Source organism: Meriones unguiculatus, chromosome 1 (assembly GCF_030254825.1).
Source record: "Meriones unguiculatus strain TT.TT164.6M chromosome 1, Bangor_MerUng_6.1, whole genome shotgun sequence".
NCBI classification, from domain to species: Eukaryota; Metazoa; Chordata; class Mammalia; order Rodentia; family Muridae; genus Meriones; species Meriones unguiculatus.
Window position 1 is genome coordinate 2,896,254 of NC_083349.1, and position 23,448 is coordinate 2,919,701.

Sequence of the window (23,448 nt, forward strand, 5' to 3'; positions counted from 1 at the left end):
CTGAACTCTGGCTTCTATGTGCACCTGTACGCACATGCACACATGAGCATACATGTGATGCCTGAACATGTGCTGGGGAGAGGAAGGGAGCAGGAGAGTGTACTCAGAGGAAAGAAACCAGGAAGGGGAAGAATTAGCAACTTGGGGTGTATGGGAAATCTTCACCCTTCCGTGTCTTCCCTTTTCGATTTCTGTGCTTGCTCCTCTTGGGCTGTGTCTCAGTGTTTGCCTCCTGTGGCAGCCAACTCTCCATGTTGTGTGAGTCCAGGTGTCGGTGGGCAAGGGCCGAAGAGGTAAGGAGGGTAGCGTGGTGAACTTAGGTGAGGACATCCTGTGCCGGTCACCTCCTGTGGCTGTTACCTGTGGCTTACTGCTGCTTGCACTTTCTCTTGAAGTGAGATCATGAGATGACTCTGTGGTTAAGAGCACTGGCTGCTCTTCCAGGAGATCCAGGTTTGGTTCCAGCACCCACACAACAGCTCAGAATCGTCTGTACCAGGAGAGACCTTCTCTTCAGGCCTCCATGGTACCAGGCATGCATATGGAGAACAGACAAAAATGGTCATACACATACATACAGTTTTTAAAAAGTGAAATCTTATGTTTTGGGAGAAGCAAATGATCCATAGGAAGTTGTTAAAAGCAAAAATGATTCCCTACGAATTGTTTTCCCAGATTCCCTCAGTGGTAACACCTTGCAGAGCTGACTTTGCAGTAGCTCATCCTGGATTTGGTGCTGATTAAGGTGAGGGTGCAGGGTTTCTCCTGCTGCTGTGGAATGGCCACACCCACTTCCTGCCACCCCCAGCCTTCCCTGGCTCCTGACAGCCATTCTTGTCCCCACGTCAGTGATGTCACGTCTGAAATGCTTTCAGATGTTCCTGTGCAGTGCATAACCCTTCGGGGGTTGGCTTTCCTGCACAGCGTGAACCCCCGGAGATCTGGCTTAGGCGTGTGTATCCACAACTGATTCCTTTTAGGGGTGAGAAGTATGGTATGGCTGTGGTTCTGGATTAGCCCGCTAGAGCTGTTGTGACAAAATACTACAGCCCTAGTGGCTTAAAGAACATAAACTCAGCTTCTCACTGTTGTAGAGGCTAAGAGCCCAGGATGAGTGTCTGGTGACGCTGTAGATGGCCTTTCCTCACTATGTCCTTACAAGCTTCTCCTCTGTGCATGTGTGCAGAGAGTGCCCCCTCCTGGCTTCTGTAAGGACTGACCTCATTTCCCCTTGGCACCCGTTAGCTTTCCTCACCTCTGAAACAGGCCCTGTTTCCTAACAGAGCCACCCTGGAGGTGAGGGATGTTGCAGGTGGGCAAAGTTCAGTGTGCAGCTGCCAGTTGGTTTAACTAGTTATCCACTGGGCAATGTCTGGCTTGCTTCCAGTTCGGCCTGTTTGCAATGACCTGTAAACATCTGTGGACAGGGTTTTGTATGCATGTAAGCTTCATTTCTCTGGGTCAGGTAAGTGTCCAGGAATGTGACTACTGAACTGTGATGGCTTGTTAATAGAAGGCTGTTCTCCTAGACCTCATTGGGGCAGTGGGGTGGAGAAGGGGGGCTCAGGAGGCTGTGCACATGCCGTGCACCTTCCTAAAGCCAGGCGTGGTTGGGTGTGTGTGATCCAGCACCCCTGTGGATGAGGTGAGCAGAACCCCCCGATGCTCACAGGCCATTGAGCTTTGTGGGCGCAGCCAGCAAACCAAAGATGCTGTTTTTATCTGGGTGGGAGGGAGGACCATTGTTTGAGGCTGCTATCCGCCCTACACACTCTCTTAATTGTGCATGTAGAAGACAGAAGTGCTCGTTGCAAGGGAAAGCAGTGTGGAAGGGCCATGTTACTGTTAGCTAACTGTAGCCACTTCTTTTTTTCTTTCTTTTGAGATGAGTGTCATAGTGTAGTCCTGGCTGGCCTAGAACTCACAGAGATCCTGCTTCTGCCTTCTGAGTGCTGGGATTAAAGGTATATACCAGCTGCCCAGCTCAACAAATACATTAAAAAAAAAAAAAAAAAAAAAAAAAAAGGAAAAAGAAGGCAAAGAGGTGAACAGTCTATAGAAGGAAAGACACCAGCTACAAGTGACATTTTTCACAACAGCTGAGATAGAAACAGCTACTCAGGTGTCCACTGAGAGGTGAATGGGCAAGTCACATGTGGCATATACATATGCACACACATGTCTAACTCCTCCTTTCACTCCTCCCCACCAGGGAATGGTACAAGTCTTAAAAAGTACAGAACTGCTGACAGGCTCTTCCACAGATGAACATGATGTTGAATGGCCTACCCCATTGTCATAAAAAGGACAAATGCTGGGATTCCATTCAAATGAGTAGTCAAATTAGAGACTGGGGCAGGAGGACAGGGATGGGGAGTGACCTGGTACAGTCAGCTTCAGTGTTGCAAGATGAAGCAGTTTCAGAGTTGGAAGGATAATGGCTGCAAACCCTGGTTATTGTGTGGTGCTACTGGGTTAGACACTTGAATGATAAAGGTGATATGTTTTACACTGTGTAGATTTTACAGTAAAATATTTCAAAGAGGAGGCTGGAGAGATCACTCATGGGTTCAGAGCACTGGCTGTTCTTGCAGAAGACTTCACATGGTAGCACATAGGCTGTCTGTAGCTCCAGTTCAGGGGAATGAGGTCCTCTTCCAGCCTCTGTAGGCACCAGGCATATGCAGGCCAAACACTTAACACACATAAAATAAAAACAAATATCTGGGAAAAATTTCAAAGAGGAAAAATCTCTTATTTGAGACATCGTAGCTATGTCAGCTATTTATTGTACACAGACCTAATCCAGATCCTGGTTAAGAACCCTTACAAGGCGCTGGAGAGACGGCTCAGCGGTCAAGAGCACTGGCTGCGCTTCCAGAGGTCCTGAGTTCAGTTCCCAGCAGCCACAGGGTGGCTCACAGCCATCTACACTGGGGTCTGGTGCCCTCTTCTGGTGTACAGGTGTACATGCAGAAAGAGCACTCATATATACATAAAATAAATAAACCTTAAAAAAAAAAGAATCCTCACAAAACCATCGTTCTGTCGTAGCCAGGAAAGCTTTTTCTCTTGCAGTTTATTTGCCAAGGAGGTTGTTGTCTTGGTTTATTGCAACCCTCTGCTGCGCTGCGTTGCTGTGGACTGGTCCCGAGGAGCCTGAGGTTGGCATTAGCTGGCACATCTGAGCTGCGCATCTCCGACCATTTGCTAAATGCATAGACTTTTTCATCTGCGCTTCTGCCGGGGTGTGGACGGGTAGATGTAAGCAGGCATTCTACTGAGATAATGGCTGCCATACTGTCCTGTAATCACTGACAAGAGAGAATCTGAATTTGCGTTGGTAAGGTAGAGAGGCACTACTGTGAGTGTCAGCTGGACTCCAGTGTCTTCTCTGTCACTCATTTCCCATGCGATCTTGGCTAAATCTCAGCCTCTCTTCTGGGCCTCCGTTTTCTCAGCTAGTAAATGTGGGGTGTGCACTTGGTGGTTTTCAAGGTTCCTTTCAGGTTAGCCATGAACAAAAGGCAGCATTCCAGGGGTGTGGCTGTGGAATAGTGCCTGGGACTTTTCCAGGACTTTCTTCCATGGTTTTAGATCTGTGGACTAGATCTGTGTTTGGCTTGATGGTAACCCCTGCAAGCCAAGCTCCTGTGTAGGGCTCACATCGGCTGAGATCCGGTTGGGAATTTCCCACAGCAGCGAGGGTCAAGTGGCAGCCCAGTCTAATCCTGACGCACATTTTCTCTTTTCCCTTCTCTTCTGCTGAGAAGTGAGTGGCAGCGTGTTCCAGTGGGGGACTGGCTTGGCATCTTCTGGACAACGCTTGTGTCCTGGGAAGACTCTCCCGCTGTTTTTGACAGCAAAGGAACCCAGCAGAGTGACAGGTGAGCTCCTTATTTCTTCAGAGTTTTTGTCCTTCAGAAAATGGGTAAGCAGAAGTCTCTCTCTCAAACTTTATTTTGTTTGGTTGTTTTTTTGTTTTTTCCTGCTTGTATTCTGTGCACTATTTGTATGCCAGATGCCCAGGGAGGCTAGGAGAGGGCGTTTCATCCCCTGGCATTGGAGTTAACATATAGTTGTGAGCTGCCATGTGGGGGCTGAGAATCAAATCCAGGTCCTCTGGAAGGGAGAAGCTGGTACTCTTAACTGCTGAGCCATCTTTCCTGCCTTAAGCTTTTGGTATTTCTTGATCTTTCTAATGCTTTTCTCTTCTCTTATCTTCTCTTCTCTTCTTTTCTCTTCTCTTCTCTTCTCTTCTCTTCTCTTTTCTTTTCTTCTATCTTTTGCTCTCAGATCCTCTTCAGCTCTCCCTCTTTTTTGCTCATTTGTCTGTGGTTAGTTGTTCAGTAAGGGCTGCCCTCCTTTCTCTTCTCTTCTCTTCTCTTCTCTTCTCTTCTCTTCTCTTCTCTTCTCTTCTCTTCTCTTCTCTTCTCTTCTCTTCTCTTCTTCTATCTTTTGCTCTCAGGTCCTCTTCAGCTCTCCCTCTCTGTTCTCCATGCTCTGTGGGCCTTTCTCTCTTTGTGTATGGTTCCGTGTCTGTCTCTTCTCTGTAACTTACTTTTGGGCCCAGTTCACTGAGGGTTTGCTATGGGAAGTCCTATATAAGTGTCCCCTAACTACTCTGCCCCAGCTAGGAACAAAGGAGAGACTAGAGGATGCTGGGAAGGGATGGGGAGGATGGGGACTGCAGTGGTAGTGAGGCACACACATGCCTTATTATTCTGTTTTGTGTGTGTGTGTGTGTGTGTGTGTGTGTACCCACATGTGAATGTGGAGGTCAGGGGACAGCTGGCTGTTGTTCTTTTGTCTACCTTGTTTTAGGAGACAGGATCTTTCACAGGCCTGAAGCTCACTTGCTGTGCCTTTAAAAAGACTTAAATATTACACTTTATTTATGCATGTGTGCACGCATGTTTGTGTGTGTGTGTGGACTCTCACAGGACTCACAGACCTCCTCCTGTTTCAGCAACATGGTCGTCCTGCCTGACCTGACACTGTAGCTGTGGATAGACTCTCAGCTTTTTCCTCTTTCTCTGGAAAGGCTCTGTGGTTTCCTCAAGGTCCAGTGCAGACATGGCTTTCTCAGTGAGGACTCCCCTTCAGGCTTCCGTTGCTTTCTCTCTGTGGATAGCATCAGTGTGGATGGTTACCAGTTTTCTCCTGTGCCTCGGGGAAAATAGAGCATTGTTGTTCTCTGTATTTTAGCACAGGACCGGTAACTAGAAGGCATTAAAAAAAAAAACAACACTGTTTAATTTAAATTCAAACTTAATTAATTTATTAATTATTAATTAAAGTTAATTAAACATAAATTAATTAAATTACATTAATTTAAGTTTAAACAGCCAGTTTGGGATCTGCTTGCAATGAAAGCTCAGTTTTCTGGTGGAATTTTCTGGTAGGTTTGAATGACTTATCAGTTTCCTGCCCTCATAGCCCGCCATTTTGCATTCTCCCATCTTCACCTTGCTACTACAGGTGCCCCTGGGGCCTAGGACTCCTTGCTTGGTGGGAATGGCTGGGAGCGTTTGCTTGTTCTCTTCATTCCACAGGACACTTGAAGGTATGAGATGCCTTTCGTCAAACAGAAGTCTCTAGAAACAGTTGCAGACTAGAACTATGCTTTTCTGCAGGCTATACCCAGACTTACCACAGGCTGTGTTGCTGAAGGCAGTGTAATTCAGGGAGGTAACGTGCTGGACTCGAGGACAGAAGCAGGTTCAGAGGCGGTCTGCACATGATGGGATCTGAGGGTTGGAGTTCTTTTGCCTTCAGCCTTCCTCAATAGGCAGAGCTCAGAAACACACGCACACATTTCACAAGCATTTTCTCATGTCTATGCTACTGTTTCTATCAGAAATGTGAATCTACACTGATCTGTCCTGCTCCATTCCGGTACGGCTGGAGTGTTGCTCTGGCTTTCCTGTGTTCATATCTGTAGCTTTCTGCGGTGACAGTGAGTGCTGTGGAGCCCTATCCTTGGTGCATGGACTCACATCACCCTCCCCGTGGTGCCAGCCGTCCTGTCAGCACTGCTGCTCACACTCGCCTGCACGGGGAGGGTTCTCCCCACGCTCAGGTAGAGCTTGGGCCTAGAGTCCACTCTTCATGCAGCGTGTTCTGGCATAAATGTAGCTCAAAACAAGCGAATTTCTCTTCCAGGCCTAGAGAACTCTAGAGCAGTGTGTGCTGTTGCCGGATCTGCCCACTCAGCTTCATTAACAGGTGGGTACCAGCTCTGAAGGGGCCCGTGGCCTGGAATAGGGGCACGAGGCCTGGGATGAAGCTGATGCAGAGTCGGGGATGGTGTAAATTTTGCGGTGGGTGTTTGGTATCACTCTTGATATAGTTTTAGGCAAAATTACTTTACCTTTTGAGACCATTTCCCCATCTGTAAAAGTACTTTATAAGTAGCTGTAAGAGCTTAATGTGATGGTTCATAGAAAGCAGGAGAACCTCAAACTTCACCTCATTGCTCATCCTCTGAGTTTTCTCAAGTTATACAGGGTGGAAAAGATTAACTTCCTCTTTGGGGAATTGTAATGGGCAGATCAAGAAATCAATGGTAAATTTATATATAGCCATGTACTGCTCAGTGATGGGGGATGTCATTGCCCAAGCTTCAAGGAAATGCTTCACTGCACACCTAGGCTGTGATATGGGTACCACTGTGACTTATTGTTGACTGGAGTGTTAGGGAGCAAGTTTGTGACCATGTTTTGTTTTTGAGACAGTTTTTCCCTGTAGCCCAGGTTGGGCTATGGAATTTACTATGTAACTCAGGTTGGCCTTAAACTTACTGAAATTCTCCTGCCTCAGCTTTCTGACTGCAAGGATTGCAGGTGTGAATGATGCACATAACCTTTCTTAGCTGTTTCACCTTCTAATGCAACTTTTCACATTCTCTTTCTTGCTATAAAGTCACACTGTTTTTGTTTTTTTTTTTAAATAATTTATTTAGTATGTGTACAGTGCTCTGCTTGCATGTATGTCTGCAGGCCAGAAGAGGGCACCAGATCTCATTATAGATGCTTATGAGCCACCATGTGGTTGCTGGGAATTGAACTCAGGACCTCTGGAAGAACAGATAGTGCTGTTAACCTCTAAGCCATCTCTCCAGCCCATGTCACACTGTTTAATTTTATATTAACCTGTATTAATCTGCAGCTGTCTACTTCGTGTATTTATCTCCCTGTTTTCTTTCCATGTGTTTGTCTATTCTATTTCCCTGCATTTCTGTTTTACTTATCTTTCATCCTCATCGCTTACCTATTTATTTGCATGTATCTGTTTATAAGGTTAGTCTACTGTATATGTATTTTCTATTTTTTCTGTTTCACTTCATTGGTCTTTTTCTCCCTCACATTAAATCGCCATTTTTCTTTTTTCTCTTTCTTCTTTTCTTTTCTTTCTTTCTTTCTTTCTTTCTTTCTTTCTTTCTTTCTTTCTTTCTTTCTTCCTTTCTTTCCTTCCTTCCTTCCTTCCTTCCTTCCTTCCTCCCTCCTTCCCTCCCTCCCTCCCTCCCTCCCTCCCTCCTTTCTTTCTTTCTCCTTCCTTCCTTCCTTCCTTCCTTCCTTCCTCTCACCCTCCCTTCCTTCGTCTTCCTCCTCCTTCCTTCCTTCCTTCCTTCCTTCCTTCCTTCCTTCCTCTCACCCTCCCTCCCTCCCTTCCTTCGTCTTCCTCCTCCTTTCTTCCTTCCTTCCTTCCTTCCTTCCTTCCTTCCTTCCCTCCCTCCCTCCCTCCCTCCCTCCCTCCCTTTTTTCTTCCCTCCCTCTCTCCTTTATTTCTTTCTTCCTTTTTTTATTTTTTGAGATAGCCTTATGTAGCCCAGGCTGGTCCCAAACACAGTAAGTAGCTAACACTGGCCTTATAACTCCTGACTCTTTTGCTTCCATCTCCCAAGTTCTAGGATTACAGGTGTAATGCTCACTTTTTACATTGCAGTTTTCTGACTCTCCATCCATCCATCAGTGCCAGGGAAGCCATGCATCATTCTCTCACCTGGGAAGGTCTTTCCTTTCCTTTGGCCTGGATTGTTGTGCTACAGCAGGGCAGACTGCAGCCTGTACCTCTGAGGGCCTTGTCTTTGTTAGGCCTCTCACAGATATGCACATGTCTTTTATTTTTAAGCAGCAAGTGGGAGCTCCCATACTTGGTTTGCTCAGTATTTTGTGTGGAAATTCATGTGTGTACACGTCTGTAAACTTACAGCCTTAGCATGACCCAGCCGAGCTGACAACTAACTGTTGGTGTTTACTGAGCTCCAGAGCAAGCTTGAAAATTTAAAGACTTAGCAGACTCTGAGCTACCAATGAACTCTTGGTTAATGACCCTAAAAGTACTGCCCTGCCGACAAAGGAGGCAGCAGTTTGTAGCCTGCACTCGCTTCACTTGGACTTTGGTGGCTGGTGATCGTGTTGAGGTGGCTGCTGCCCCTGTTTGACTCCACAAGCACCTGGCCCCACCTCTCTTCTAGAGACGCTGGGATTGCAGGGTGCTAGTGCCTTGCTCTGTCACAGCCAGTGCTGGAGGCTGCATCCTTGTGGGAGTACGAATAGATTAAGCTTCATTCTTTTTCTGTCCTAATTGATTTGAGATGGCTGATGGAATGCAACTTAGAAATTAGCAAATTGCCTGCTAATGTCAATTAAAAAAAGGAACAAAAATATGTGATTACTAAATTTATTATTTCCTACATGGCCTCTTTGACTGTGGTGCTTTTTTAATGCACAGACTGGATTTTTTTTTGTGGAGCTATAATTTATAGATGATATTCACCATTTTAAAGTGTCCATTTAATCATTTTTTAGTACAGTCACAAAGTGAATTGGTTTTTGATATTTCGAAAGTGAGTTAAAAATTGTCAAGATTAATAGCTCTCTTTTTTCATCTTACTCTGGCTGTTAACACATTGGATTTTGTTCTGGCTGTTAACACATTGGATTTTGTTCAGTGTTCTTTAGGCCTCTTCTCTGGAGTCCTTGTAGATTATGTAACCATTTGGCATTGCAGCAGAATTTAATTTTACCTGCTGATGCAACAGTGTAACTATCCCCGTGTGGAAGACAGTCTGTCTTTCAAAAGATGGCTTAGATATTCTGAGCCGTAAGCTCCCCACCCGTGGCGCCTCTCTCCCCACCCGTGGCGCCTCTGTGGCTCCCCAGCATCTACTAGGCTGATATTTTGTAGGGTGAGGCATGTTGTCTTTGTTGCACGCTGATGAAGGCCTGATGCATACTGTAGCTGTAGGATATCAGTGGTGGAAGCTATGTTGCTTACACATTCTCCTCTTAGAGGTGAGGACATGGTGGCTGGTGCACTATGCCCAGTGTCCCACAGCGAGTGAGTGACGGAACTTGGAGACTGCTGAGCTATGACTGTAATGATCCTGTTTGGCCTTTGTTGAGCTTTAGGGACTATGAAGCCACCATCGGGCAAGCAGCACTGTCAACTTGCTCAGGGACTCAACAACGGAGCAGGCCTGGCTCCTCGGCCCTTTACTATTATGAGCCTCTTTAGCCAGGTCATCTTGAAAAGTCATTTAACATTTCTCAGCCGTGATTAGCTTATCTTTTGGGATAGTGCTGTATAATACGATGTGAGCCATCTTCCAAAAAGTAAAATGAAACAGGTAAGATTATCTTGTTAATACATTTTGCTTAGAATGTCTAAAATATTCTTTGATATAATAGAAGCACTGTTAATGAAGTATGCTTTTTTGTATGTGTGCCCTCGCTCTGCAGTCTGTAGTGGGTTTTCACGTGGGCCGGCCACACTTCAGGTGTGACTAGTGCTGTCGTTAAGTGCGTGTGTGGACTGTCACTCTGCCAGGACTGGGGAAGCTCGTTGTGCACTCTGAGGAGCTGCAGACTGCTGCCTCTCAGGCTGACCAATAGCCTGGGCTTCCTTTTGTTTCTTTGGACTTGTAGAGGGGCAGGTGCTCTGGTTGCCACAGCCCCCACAGTCTGCAGTCAGCAGTGATGTCAGTTGTATCTTCTGCCCTTTGAGGCCAGCAGCCCTCCCCAACTTCAGCCGGTGAAACCAGGCTTGGAGAGGAAGTGATTTGTCCAAGGTCAATAGCTAGTTAGCAGATCCAGGAATAGCAGCCAGCGTCACTTGACTCTGCATTTGCTTCCTCCTCCTGTTACAGAGGCTCCTGCCTCTATCATGAGGTTATTGTGAGGCCCAGATGCGCTCAGGGGCTGCACAGATGGGCAATGGCAGCTCATTCTGTGCTGTGGACAGCAAGTACAGTGAAAGAATCTCAGTTTTAAAAGGTTGAAGCTAAAATACCACACAGTTTTTTGGCAGTGTCTCCTGAAGTCCAGATTGGCCTTGAACTAACTGTAACTAAAGATGACCTTGACCTCCCTAATCCTCCTCCTGCCTCTACTTCCAGAGCTCCGGGGTTATAGGTACACACCACCACACCCAGTGTGTTCAGTGCTGGGGACTGTGCATGCTAGGCAAACCCAGCTGAGCCAAAGCTCCGGCCCCAAATAGGGTATCTTCTAACCTGTCATCTTAGAAAGTAAAAAAGCGTGACGTTTTCCTTTAATAAAAGGTAATACAGGCTTTATACTTAAAAAAAAAAAATACAGTAAATGGGCCCGTGAGATGGCTTAGTAAGAGGTTTCCTGCATGAGCCTGAGGGCCTCAGTTTGAATCTCAATATCCACATAAAAACACCTACACCTTTAACCCCAGCATTTGTAGAGTGGACACTTAGGGCTTGTTTCGACTTCCTGGCCATCAGCCTAGCTCTAGCTTCAGTGAGAGATCCTTGTCTCAAAGGAATAACGTAGAAAGTAATAGAGCAGCGTAGCTGATGTTCTCTCTCAGGCTCTGTGCTCAAGGGCATGTGCAAGTCCCCCCACCCCCAATGTGTGCATATACCATCACCCCAGGAACGAACACACACGCGCACGCACGCACCGGACAATATGTGTTCCATACGCTAGGCCTTGCTTATGTACAGAATTTTTTAAGTCTTACATTTGGTGATGTTCTACATAAATTTCGTATTGTGCGTGGGTCTACTAAATGTTGTGGTGTAAGCAGGAAACAGTCTCCTCTGGCTGCTGCTTCTTTAGCGTTGTCTCCCACCCTTCTGGATCACGTTCCTTACCCCCTGCTCCCCTCTCTTTCAGATACAGGCGAGCTGTACGTCTGGGGCAGTAACAAGCACGGGCAACTGGCTTCCCTGGCTGCGTTCCTCCTTCTACCCCAGAGAATAGAAGCCCGTTGCTTTCAGGACGAAAAGGTCACTGCTGTGTGGAGTGGCTGGACTCACCTGGTTGCTCAGACAGGTGAGAGTACAGCAGAGAATTTGGTATTGGTAAGAGTAGCTGTCTGGACATTCGGGGGCTAAGGACTGGGGGTGAAGGGCGGGGAAGTGGAGGACCCAGGCTCTTCTGGCATCAGCAAGATGTGGCTTTTTCTCTCTGGCTTACAGCTTTGCCCCTGGAAATGCAAGGCTGTTGGTGAACTGAGAGTCCCTGAGCTTTTGAGAGGGCATCAGTGACTGCCAACATGACCCAGAGGTTGGTCCAGGGTACCAATGAGCTCTTGCCTAGTCAGGGCTGGAGAGAGGGTTTTATTTTCATCTTGGCCTAATCTGAGTTAAAATAACATCAGAAAGTATTGGCAAATGTTTCAAATTGAGTTGTAGCTGGCAGGACATTCCGATTTAAACTTGGGTTTGACTCTCAGACACTGTGTACATTGATTGAGCCCTGGTGTTCCTCAGGGAACCACATGCCTGGCAGGTCTGGGCATCTTCACCTTCCCTTGAGTCTCTTGGCTTCCGTCTCTTCCTTAGGTCAGGTGTTTCTTGGCTGTCATACTCCTTTCTTCTTGGATTTTGGCTTTTCGTGGCCTCTCACCCCTGCTGTTCCTCAGACAGTCTGATGTCATAGCAAGGCCTTCTGAACCTCAGGCCTTCTCAGAGCTTCTCCGGCCTTTCTGGCTCCATCTTAGGCTCCCAAACACCTGCTGCCTGCTTTTCCAGACATTTCCAGCTCTCACAGGTTTTCTCATAGCTTCAGCTCTCTTCCTTAAGTCATGCATGCTGTGTGCATTCATAGTCACAGATTGAGAGCATTTGTGCCCTCCATACTTTTAACTGATCTTTCCAAATGTTGTGGTTGTTGTGGAATGGTGGACTGGTTAAGGATGGCACGTAGTAACCGCCATGTTGCCAGGCCGGAGGATGCTCTTAGGAACGTGTGTTGTCTGTTTGGAGGTAACTTGTTTCTTTCCTCAAAGAGCTTCAGATTGCATGAACGTAAGGATAGAAAACTTCATCTGTCCATCTGTCCACCCCCTGGTCCATCTGTCTGTCTGTCCATCATCCGTCCATCCACCCATAAGTGGCAAGGTCTGTTTATGTGCCCTTAAGGAGCCCCTTAGGAGAGGCAGAGCCATATCAGAACTCAGCACCATTCCAGTATTAGACATGCAAGCACAGAGCCAAGTATGGAATGGAAAGTAGCAAGGCAGTGAGCGGCGGCAGCGGCAGGCTGAGTAATTAGGTGTTAACAGGTGGGTGGCATAGGTAATCTTCACACAGTGCAGTGCAGCAAAGCGCTCCCGCTACCACACAGCAGCGAGTCTGTAGGTAATCCCTGCACGCGGTTAAGACGCTGACTGTCAACGACAGAAGTGGCTCATCTTTGAAGCGTGGAAGCGGACTTCATGTCGGGCAGGGCCTCCAGCCCTGGGGTGGGAGGTTGGCAGCTGCATTCTTGACAGCGCTGAGTCACTGCAGCTGCTGGGGAGCTCATCTTAAGGTTTCCACCTCCACTCGAGAGCATGATTTTTTGGGTAACTGTTCAGCTGTTAATTAAGTTGCTAATTCAGCTTGCTTGTTTATGTACCTCGCTCTGTTCCCTTTTCTCCCAGGTCAGGAATGGTTAAAAGCTGGGGTGTTTGATTATCTGGGTGTTATATTGAATTGGGGGTGAATGGGAAGATCCTGATTCACCAGTCTGTGCTCCTTGAAGCAGACATGGCAGCCCTTGCCCTGGCCTGATGTCATTGAGAAGAAGCACCCAGGGTTTCTGTTTAATCAGACTCAGCTGCTCACAGTAATGGGAACAAGTCTTCTTTGCAGGGTCACAGCTGGCTCCTTACTCCAGCAAGGAGTTGTTTGGCTCTGGTTGTCTCAGCGGCTCCAGGGGCGGACCTCAGCAGCATATACCTGCCTATGTGGAGGCTTTTGTTGTGTGATACTGACCCAGAAGAGCTTGTGCACAGTGACCATGTGTCTCCAGAGTCCTGGGTCAGGACAGGGCACTGCGCCTTTCGTCTCCAAGGTCTCAAGTTTGAAGCTTCCCCAAGAGGTGACTTTTGTCCTGCAGTGGACATTTGTTATGCCTGGAGACATTAGAGGCTGTGACAGCTGGGGATTGTCACCCAATGGGTGGAGGTCAAGGATGCAGCTGAATTTTCTAGCCTTGTAAGATAGCAAGGTGCCCTCGGTTGGTGTGGGAAATGTGTGTAGTCCAAATGCTTGTAGTGCGAGGTGGAGACATCCGCCTGGGACTGGTGTCCCCGATGGCAGGCGCGTTGCTGGGCAGTTTGGATGGCACTGGAATAGCTGCTCAGATGGTCTGGTCTGCACCAGTGGATATGCCCTCTGCCCTCTCTTAGGAGCCTGCTGCCTGCCTGCAGGTTTGCAGTGGAAAAATACTTTCCTTTGTTAGTCAGAGGCACTTGGAAAGAGGCCAGGGGAACCTGTTCTAATCTGGGAGAGTTGGCAAGGGTACCTGTGTCTCAGGCTGGTGTGGAGTTGCATTCTAGAAACCTTTCCTGAGCTGCTTGATGCCCCTGGTCAGTTCTCAGGAACATCATGGGACTCCTGCGTGACTCTGTCCCGGCTTGGTGACCCGCTGTCTTAAAGATGCTCAGTTTCCTCGAGAAAGGTTTTACAAAGCTGGATGGCTGAGTTGGGTGTTTTCCTCCTTTGGTGACCATCTAAGCTATTCCACACGTCCTAATCACTCATCTCTCAAGTGGGATATTAAACCTTCCTGTCTGCTGCATAGTGTGGTCTGTACAAACACATCTGTGAACGATCCCAGTTAGCTGTAAATGTCTACACAAGTGTTGCTCACCTGAGGTAAGCGGATTGAGCGTTTGGTCTCATTTTTAGGAGAGCCGCCGTTTGAACAGGTTCTGCAGCAGGATAGAACTGTATTGTCTTCGCACTAACGCTCCTAGGCTGGCCAGGCCTGTGCTGCTCAAGCTGATGGCTGTGCTCCTTGAAGTCTCTCTCCCACCTGCAGTAGGCTCGTGGCTTTATTGGATTATCAAGGCTTTGGAGGCCCTCTGTGGCTTCCTAGGTACTTTTACCTGTTGATTCTTTGCAGTTCTCTTCCCAGTCTATAGTTGGACACGTCTGTCTGTCCTATTAGTTTAATAATTTGTCTAGGTTGTAGACTCCATGAGAGCTGTGCCTCATTTTGCTTCTGTCTGCAGCCTGGCACAGGGCTGCCACACAGTAGATGTTCAGAAGCTAATTGCCTAGTGAATAAGCGAATGGCAAGAGGAAAAGAGCATGGCTTTGAAGTCAGATGGATCTAGGTTTGTGCTCAGCTCTCCCCGGGGTCACCACCCTGGTTACTGTGGTACATTTATCCTCATGGCCTTATGACCCTCCCCTTCGTTTTATTTGATTTACGTGACCCTGCCACTTTGAACTTCTGGTCCTCTTGCCTTCTCCTAAGTGTTACAGATGCTCCCAGCTTATGGGGTGCTAGGGATTTGAACTCACAGCTTCATGCATGCTAGGCAGATCCTCTACCACTGAGCTATTGATTTTTTTTTGACTAATTCCTTCTCCCACAAGACTAATAAGTTCCAGGAGAGCAGGTGGTATGTTTCTTTTGGTTTGCCATTATCTCTTCCATTCTTAAGGAACACTTTAGGAGGTCCTTAGTTGATACATGTACAAATAAACACTACTGCTTCAACTATCCCATGTTAGAAGAATGGGGAAGGGAAATTGCCAACCTGGAGTAAAGAAGTGATGTGGTAAGATCCAGGACTGGGCTGGGCCCAGACCCCCGCACGCTCGGTTCTATCAGCTTTCTCTGTCCTTTTGGAAACTCTGGAGCTCCCTGGACTAGTTTGCTGGGTTTCTTCTCTGTGGACAGAGGTCTCCGTGGGACTCTGTGAATGCCTCTGAATAGGTAGCAGGTGGATTCCAGGTTGTCCTGAGGTGTGTGAAGAGATCAATGCTTACAGATGCTAAGTGCTAGCTGCTGGCAATTTGTTAGAATTTCAAGGGAATGCTCTTCCCAGGTCCCAGATGTTATTGTGGGATTGGACACAAAGTCTAGAATCCTTTGCTTTCCGGAGGCTGGAAGCTTTCCCTGAACCATGCAGCATCCCAAAGTAGCTTTGTGGTCTCAGAAGGATATGGATCGAAAAAATGAGGCCAAATGCAAAGAGTTCTTTGACATTCTTTACTTTCCTGTGTCACCCAAGAAAGACGTGGAGGGTTGGATGCTATAGAGAGGCAGAGACACAGGAAGCATCTTCTTACCTGGAAGGTGACAAAACTAAAACTAAGCAGGGAAATGAGGGGTGGGCGCAGCCCCAGAATCTAGGTTGGTTCTGCTGCCTAGCAAACGTCATCTTACTGTCTCCCCAGTCTTAGTAATATTCTTTAGAACTTTTCTTTTAGACTTACTTATTTTTATGTGTATGGATTCTTTGCCTACATGTATGTATGCTTGCTGTGTGTATGTGCCCGGTGTCCCCAGATTTCTTAAAGGAGGTTGGGTCATCTGGAACTAGAATTATAAATGGTTGTGAACCACTGTGTAGATGCTGTGAAGCAAATTTGGGTCCTCTGTAAGAGCAGCAAGTGTTCTTACATAGGACCACTGCTCTGTGTCTCTGTCCCCGCCTCTTAGCAATATTCTTTTAATTGAGATATTTTTCTTACGGGGACCATGTGTGGAGAAGACTACTCTCTTTTCTTTAGGGATCACAGATCAAGAAATCCTTGGTTATATGTGATGTCTGAGCATCAGTGAAAACCCCAAGCCCATGTTGGGTCACACTGAGCGGAGTTTATACATATCCTGATGCTGATTTTCCTGTTTTGGGGCCAATATCTCTTCTGTAATAGATAGGCAGTATACATTACTCCTTCTTTGGGGCCATACATTGTGAAACCTCAGTGGACCTTAGAGAATTATAACCTCATGGGTCTATTTAAAGCTGGTGGTTTGGAATTTGTGATGCTTCCTAGAGCTTTAGAATTTTGAAAACTCCACAGTTGAGAGTCAAATGAAACCCGGAGGGTCATGTGCTTATTACCAAAGCATTAGCACTTACCCTGAGCCCCTAGCATGTCCAGTGGTGATGGGACCCTCAGAGAGTGTTTGGCCTGACTGCCTCAGTTTGGAAATGGGGAGGCTGAGGACCCAGGAAGGTGGGTGCAGGGAATGAGTAAAGGGTTGGGACCAGTCTCTGACACTCTCAGTCAAGTACTTCTTTGGCCCTGTCATTTTCTTGCCAGACAGTGGGCTTGCTGGTTCCTTCTATACAGGAACCCATGCTTCCAGAAAGCCCTGCTTCTCACTGAAGAACACAACACCCCATACCCCAGAGCATCTGTGTGTGGAGCAGAACCTGAGGACAGGGTGCCGGAGGCCACGCTGGGATTCACAGTGTGGTTCTCTCCTGATACTGCAGCAGCAATTCTGTGGGCTGCTTTTACTGTATATCACCATACAGTGTGTTCACAGACATTTTCCTGTAGGCAGTTGGCAATCCGAGTATTCTTCTCCTAACTTCTCAGGTAAGTCCCCAGGCTTTTTGTCCCCATGTGTCTCAGAATGCTCTGACTCTCTAACCGAGCTGAGTTTATTCTTCAGAGCAGTGTCTTGCTTTAGCTTTGGTACTCCATCATTTCAAGCACCCAGGAAGGACAGGTGGTTATCTTGGACCCTTTATCATTTGTCTGTGGGACACTGTGGGGACACTGCAATGTGCTGTGGAATGCAGGGATGCTGAAGTCCAGAGCTACCTTCAGGAAGCTTGTGGTTGGATGAACAAATTAAATATTTAGTAGTTGAATGAAGAGTGTGGTGGGAGCAGTGGAGTGGCTGGGATTTCTGAGAGGCTCTGGGGTTTCTGAGAGGGTGTGGGCATGAGTCCGCGGGGAAGGGCAAGCAATTATGGTTGGGCTTTGGAAAGGTCAACTTCAGAGGGTGGAGTGTGTCCAAGTTGGTTCTCTTGATTTTTCTTTTCCTCTGGTAAGATTCCCAAGCCCCCTGGCTCCTTTTCTACCATGTGGCCGGTAGAAGGTCTCAGACATCATGATCTTTTTGAAATATACTTGAAATATACTTTTTTGAAGTTTAAAGTTATTATACTTGTGTGCCCAGGAACAGCAGGGAGTGCACATGCCGCAGCAGCAGGGGATAGCTTGTAGGACTCCATTCTCTCCTGCTACCCCGAGGGGCCTGGGGATTGACCTCAGATGTGGTTGGAGGCGCCTTTACTTGTGAACCATCCTGCTGGCCCTGTATTGTCCTTATGGCCATCCAAACTCCAAAATTCTATTCTGTGAAAAATAAAGATGGCTTAAGGAAAGAGTGAGCATAGATACATGTGTTCAGACAATGAGAATCATGCCACATACAGCAGCCTAATTTCTAATGACAAAACAAAGGAAAGGATGGCAAATTGGTTAGAAGAACTCTTGCACACACATATGCTGGGGTTTTGTCATATGGAGAAGTGTTCTAGAGGGAGATTTGGTGTCAGAGAAATAGCCCCATACTGTAGATCTTAATTTTTAACTAATGTTATAAAAAGGCTAGGGAGAAATATACCAGAATACTCTCTCTAATGGCTTGGCTTAAACTGCATTTTATTTTCTATGCTAGCAAGACTCTTAAACTCTCTTAAACTCTCCTCCTTCGTCCATGTGGCCAGTAGGAGGTTGTAGACCTTATTGTGTGTGTGTTTTTTTTTTTTAATTTTTAAAATTATACTTTATTTATTATGTATGTTGAGGGGCAGGGAGAATACACACACAATGGATAGATATTACAATTGATTATATCCTTCATAACACTATTTCAGAGTAAAAGTGAAAATGTCTTACTCCTCAGGCCAGGGGACTATCCCCTCAGTGCAGTGTGGATGTCCTTGACAGGTCTCTTTTCTGGACCTCAGTTGAGAGGTCACGTGGAAGAGGCAAGAGGCTGTCCTAGGAGGCAGGAAAAGGGGCCTCTATTTTTGACTCAGTCAAGTCAGCTTGATGAGCTTGGGCTCTCCTGGCCATCGGCAGCCCTTGTTTCCTCATCTGCAGAGGGGAGCTGAATGTCATGAAAGGTCTCAGCGCTCCACAGTGCATTTGTTCTTAAAGACAGAGGATTCTTCACTCTCGTGGAGCCAGCTGAGGGGTTGAGCTGGTTCCTGGACCTGGTCTTTCTTGGAGTTGGGTGCCTTTGGCAGAAGGCCAGCACAGGGTGGGATTCGGTGGGAGCCTGGCTAGCTAGCCAAGCTGGGAGAGTGTGGAGGTTGCATCTGGCCACTAGAGGGCAGCATTGTTTGATTACATTCCCTTGAGGAGGCGCCTTGGTTTGTATGCGGGAGTCAGAGTCTAGCATTTTAAATGGAAAAGGACTTTGGAAAGCACTCTACAAAATGCAAATCCATTGCAGGTGTGAGATGATGGGGGCAAGGATAGCCAAGTGATCTTTGTAAAGTCACACACTGCTCTTTCACCCTGTACTGTGAAGCCCAGAAGATGGCTGCAAACAGAGCCACGAGTGTGACAAATGGGCTCTATAAAGAGCAGGCATGTGCTGTGAACGGGGAGGGATTCAGCAGTAAACTCTTGCAAAGCTCCCCTGGCTGGGTGCAGCGAGGCCAGGAGTCAGAGGAGAATGGGTGTCACCCTGAGCAGAGCAGCCCCTGCCTGCAGTGTGCGGTGGGGTGCAGGAGCTCTGTCCGCATGCATGGCAGCCCTGTCTTTTCCCCACCTGGTGTCTGCCTAGATTAAGACCGTGTTTGTGCTGAGGCCCTGGGGCTGTCCCCGGAAGACCCTGCAGATAGTATTGCTACCTGCCCTTCAAGGACAGCAGTGTTTTCCAGTGAGTTTCTCCAGGGGTTGCCCAGGCTCTCCAAGCTCTTACTTTTTTTCTGGGTGTTTAAGGAGTCCTGGCAGTTTGTTCCACCATCCAAAGGCTTTGTTTCCTCAGCCCTGGGCTGACTTTAGTTTTGCTTTGCACGCGCCCGCACACCCTGACAATTGTGGTGAAGTGAGACCGTGTGCGGTCCTGGGAGCCAGGCATCTGGGCAACCTTGGGCAGGCCGCTTCCTCTATCCTCAGAGAGGTCGGACTCCCAGCTGTGGCTGTGTCACCTCTGCTGAAAACCTGACGCTGGTTTTTCTTTCTGTGCTTGGCAATGGATACCCATTGATCTGTGGCCAGGAACAGTGTAGGTTGTGTCTGCCTGACGCTAAAGAGAGAGCCACCTTTAAGTAGGTACATTCACCCAAGGGGCATGCCCAGTGCTTGGCTAAAGCCAAGAGCAGCAGGTCTGATTGCCACCAGATGGCAGCAGTGGGCAGGCAGATAGCTTTGGGGACAAGGTAGGTTGGGGGACAGCATTCAGAGTAAGGTCAGAGCTAAAGGGCCCTCAAATCCTTGCTGGTCTTTTCTATGAGAGGAGCTGAGGTTGGGGTAGCCTCTGTAGCCAGCTGCCCTATAGGAGAGCCAGGGAGTGGGGTCTGAGTCAGACACAGGGTGGGGACACTGTAGGTGCGGAGTTCTTTGGCTCTCTTGATTCCCACCTTCCTACACAGCACGGGCACGCCTCTCTTCTATTCGGACCAGTCCCTCTCATTAGTTCTCCTCCAGGCCAGGGCTCCCCAAGCAGGCCATGTGGTGGTTGAAGTTCGGGCTATCCTTCATCCCCCAATACACAGGAGATAGCTAGTTCCAAAGCCTTGCTGGAGACATGCTGCAGAGGGTGAGGTTGGAGCAGGGCACCAGTGCTTGCCAGACACCCATCACATGCCAGTACTCCTCCCAGTTCTGGTTTGCCACATACAGCTTGCTTGTAGTCTCATGAGCCAGGACTCCTCACCCAGTTCAGGGCTTCACGAGGTTGAGCGGCTTTTCACTCAAAAATAGTATAGTTACTTACAGTGGACCTGCTCTTTGGTCTCTCTTTATGTCTGTCGTTTTTCCTCACTATGACCTTACTGGGTATGTAGCAAAGTGGTTGTTTTAGTTCAGGTGGATCAGATGGCTTAGAAATAGAAACTTATTTCCCACTGTTCAGAGTCTAGGAAGCCCTGTGAGAGTGCTGGCAGATTCCTCCCTCTGAGTCTACTTTCCTGGTTCATAGGCAGCCATTTCCCCTGATGTGGCAGAGGGTTGAGAACACCGATTCTCTCCATGAAGGCTATAACCTATGACCTTGTCACCTTCCACCTTCCCTGCCTCTTTACACCATCATGTTAGGGATCAGGATTTCAGCCTGTATCAGGAGCATGCTGGCATTCCTAGATCTTAGGGCAGAAAGGAAGGAAGCTGAAGCCGGTGGAAAGAGGAAAGAGGAACATTGCAGCAAGGCCATCAGCTCTGAATAGCTCTTGGATGTCCCTGGGAAGGGCTCAGAGGTCACCGGCAGAGGGCTTGGGAGCCATTCAAGGAACTCTCCTCTTTCCTGGTGAGGATTGATTTGTTCCAGAAGCTCTTAGAATGAGCAGTAAGTAGCCAGGCTTTAATTTTGCCGTCATTTTTAGGTTCTTGACACATGACACTGCTTTGCCCTTTCTCGGAGACCTTGCCTGTCCCTCTGGAGCACTTTGTAGTCAGTGACAGCCAGTTCCTTAACGTGTTCTCAGTGTGTGCCAAGAGGACAGTGGCCCATTTTGAGGAATCTTGGAGGAATCTGCTCTTTTTCAATCTGAGAATGATTTTACCTTAGGAAGCCCTGAGGAGCGAGCTCCAAGTTCTAGTCTGACTTGCTGGCCCCTGGGCAAGTCATTCAGTCACACTTCTCTACCTATGAAAGAGAACATGGTCATCACCTCTCTGCCACACAGGGTGTGCTGTTCACTTATTCACGGTTTCTTCCTGTGTCCCTTCTCATAAATATTTGTGTTGACTGAGGTGCGGGTGGCATTGCAGGCCGGAGGAAGGCTGAGAGCCGCTCTCTACAGTGGGAAGTGTACCACCTGACCCCCTGGACTCGTTTGCCTTTCATCTTAAAAATTGCATTCTGTTATTTTGTGTGTGCTCTGTAAGTACATGTGCGTGCGTGAGTGTGTGTGTGTGTGTGTGTGTGCGCGTGCGCGCACGTGCGTGTGGGTGTGGGTGCGTGTGTGTGTGTGGGGGTGTGTGTATGTGTATGTGTGTGTGCCACAGCACACATGTGACACGTAGAAATCAGAAGGCAACTTTCAGGAGTCAGTGTTTTCCTTCTGCACTATGACTCCCTGGGATTGAACTCAGGTCATCAGGCTTGGCAGCAGGTGCTTTACCCACTGAGCCATCTGCTGGGGCCTCTGAAGCATCCCGTACAGACTTAAAATGAGAAGGCTTTCCCAACAGCCCCCTGAAGAGGTGGAAGTGTGAGAGGAAGGGATCTTCATTATCAAGGTCAGTCATTTTGCTAGGATTTATATATATCATCTCTTTAATTCACATGGAAATGTCATGTACAGCTCATTCCCATTAACATGTGAGGACTAAAGAGAGGGTCAGAGACAGGCGTGCCCTGCTTAGTTAGCAGGCCTCATATTGCTCAGTGTCAGCTATAAGGTTCAATGTCGTCTTCACAGCTGTGAGGGTCAGACACGGTGCTGGACGCAGAAGGGGCTGCATACTTGCCGGCTGTATGCACAGGGGCCCTTATACTCGTGTTCTCCAGCCTCATTCTTATGTCGGCTTGGGCCTCCCTGCCTGGTTGATGGAAGGCTCTGACCTTTTGTTTTCCCTCTGCACATTTTCCCTCTAGAGAGGATGTCTTTGCCATTTGCCACTGTCAAGGGGTAAGCTCTACTGCCTTCCCTCCCATTTTTGTGAAGAGAGAAAATGCTATCTCTCTCTCTATTTTTTTTTTTAAATTTAATTTGAGAAAATGAAAGTTTAGGAAAAGGATGGCTTGTCCACATGTTCCTACAGCTAAGGGACAGCAGAGCCAGGATTTGAACCCAGTGAGGCCTTGTCCAGCACCTCTCTACCCCACATTGCCCCTCTACGGAGAGGCTTCTCATGCTCTGTCTCCTTGCTGGAGGAAAAATCTAGTTTAATAAACTTCATTATCCCGGCCCTTATGTAACAACGCCATTTCCAGGTCCTGGCAGATGGCCCATAGTAACAGTGCCTTGCTGATTTGGTTGGAGCTGAGCCTCTGACAGGAAAACTCCCGAATAGCAGGTGCCTCTCTCAGTCCCAGCTCGCAGAAGACATTCTCTCTAAGGGAGCCAACAAAACTCTGCTGCTCATGGCTTCTGCAGGGAGCAGAGGCGACACCAGGTGAAACCGAATGAGCTGGCGCCCAGAGTTTACACAAGCTGCACCACTGGTTCAGAAGTTCTGGGCAGCTGGGTCAGGAGATTCTTTCTGGGGCCCAAGGGACAGATGGGAACAGAGAGCAGAGCAGAGCGGGGGAGGGCAGGCTGCCCCACCATGAACCTTCAGAGAAGCCTGTGAAAGGTGAGCGCGCGCTGTGCTGGTCCGCCACCTACAAGCCTCCACAGCGGGACCCCATCCCAGCCTCTCCCAAGCCCCTTCTTCAGAATGACTGGGACTCCAAGGCCTGTAGGTCCTTAAACATGGTGGGTTCTCAGTGGCCCCTCACACACGCACGCACGCATGCACATGTACTTACAGAGCACACTCAAAATAACAGAATGCAATTTTTAAGTGGCTCATCGCTGTGCCTGCTGTGTGTGGCCAGTCCCCAAGCCCCTGACTGTGCCCCAGCTGACTGCCTTGAGGCTTGGGCCTGCCTCTTTCTGGGAGGGTGCTGCCTACCAGCGAGCAGCTTGGCTGGGGACTGGACCACGTCCTCCATACTCATCTCCCTTAGAGAACCCAGGATAGTTTCCCAGGGCCTAGAAAGAATAAAGAGGTGCCACATGAGGTCATGTCCACAGGGCTTCTCACTGCTTTATTCTAAATTGGCATCCCAAGGTGGGCTCCTGCTCCTCTCTGTTCTTGCCTTGGTCAAAGAGTGGGCACAACCATTGTCTTCCCCATAGGAAGATCCCAATTAGGTCTCTCATTGGCAGGAAGCCAGCTGCTTTGGGGATGCTGAGGGTGTAGATGGTGTATCTAGAGGTTCTTGAGTTCTCAGAAGTGAGACAGATGCTGGCTTCCTCACACACAGGCCATGGCTCCAGCACTCACCGCCTTTAGCCTGTTTTGTTCGTTGTACGGTTATATGAGGCCTC

General features: G+C 48.0%; 1 protein-coding gene across 4 annotated transcripts in view; it reads left to right on the forward strand.

Moving 5' to 3' along the window:
* Sergef (secretion regulating guanine nucleotide exchange factor) overlaps positions 1-23,448 on the forward strand; it is a 199,333-nt gene that overhangs the window by 16,816 nt on the left and 159,069 nt on the right. For 3 of the 4 annotated variants that reach the window (XM_060378773.1, XM_060378775.1, XM_060378781.1), the window contains exons 6-8: positions 3,774-3,887; positions 6,166-6,228; positions 11,154-11,312. In XM_060378773.1, the coding sequence (XP_060234756.1) occupies positions 3,774-3,887; positions 6,166-6,228; positions 11,154-11,312 (336 nt within the window). The remainder of the gene's footprint in view (positions 1-3,773; positions 3,888-6,165; positions 6,229-11,153; positions 11,313-23,448) is intronic. The other variant, XM_060378777.1, reaches the window with a different exon arrangement.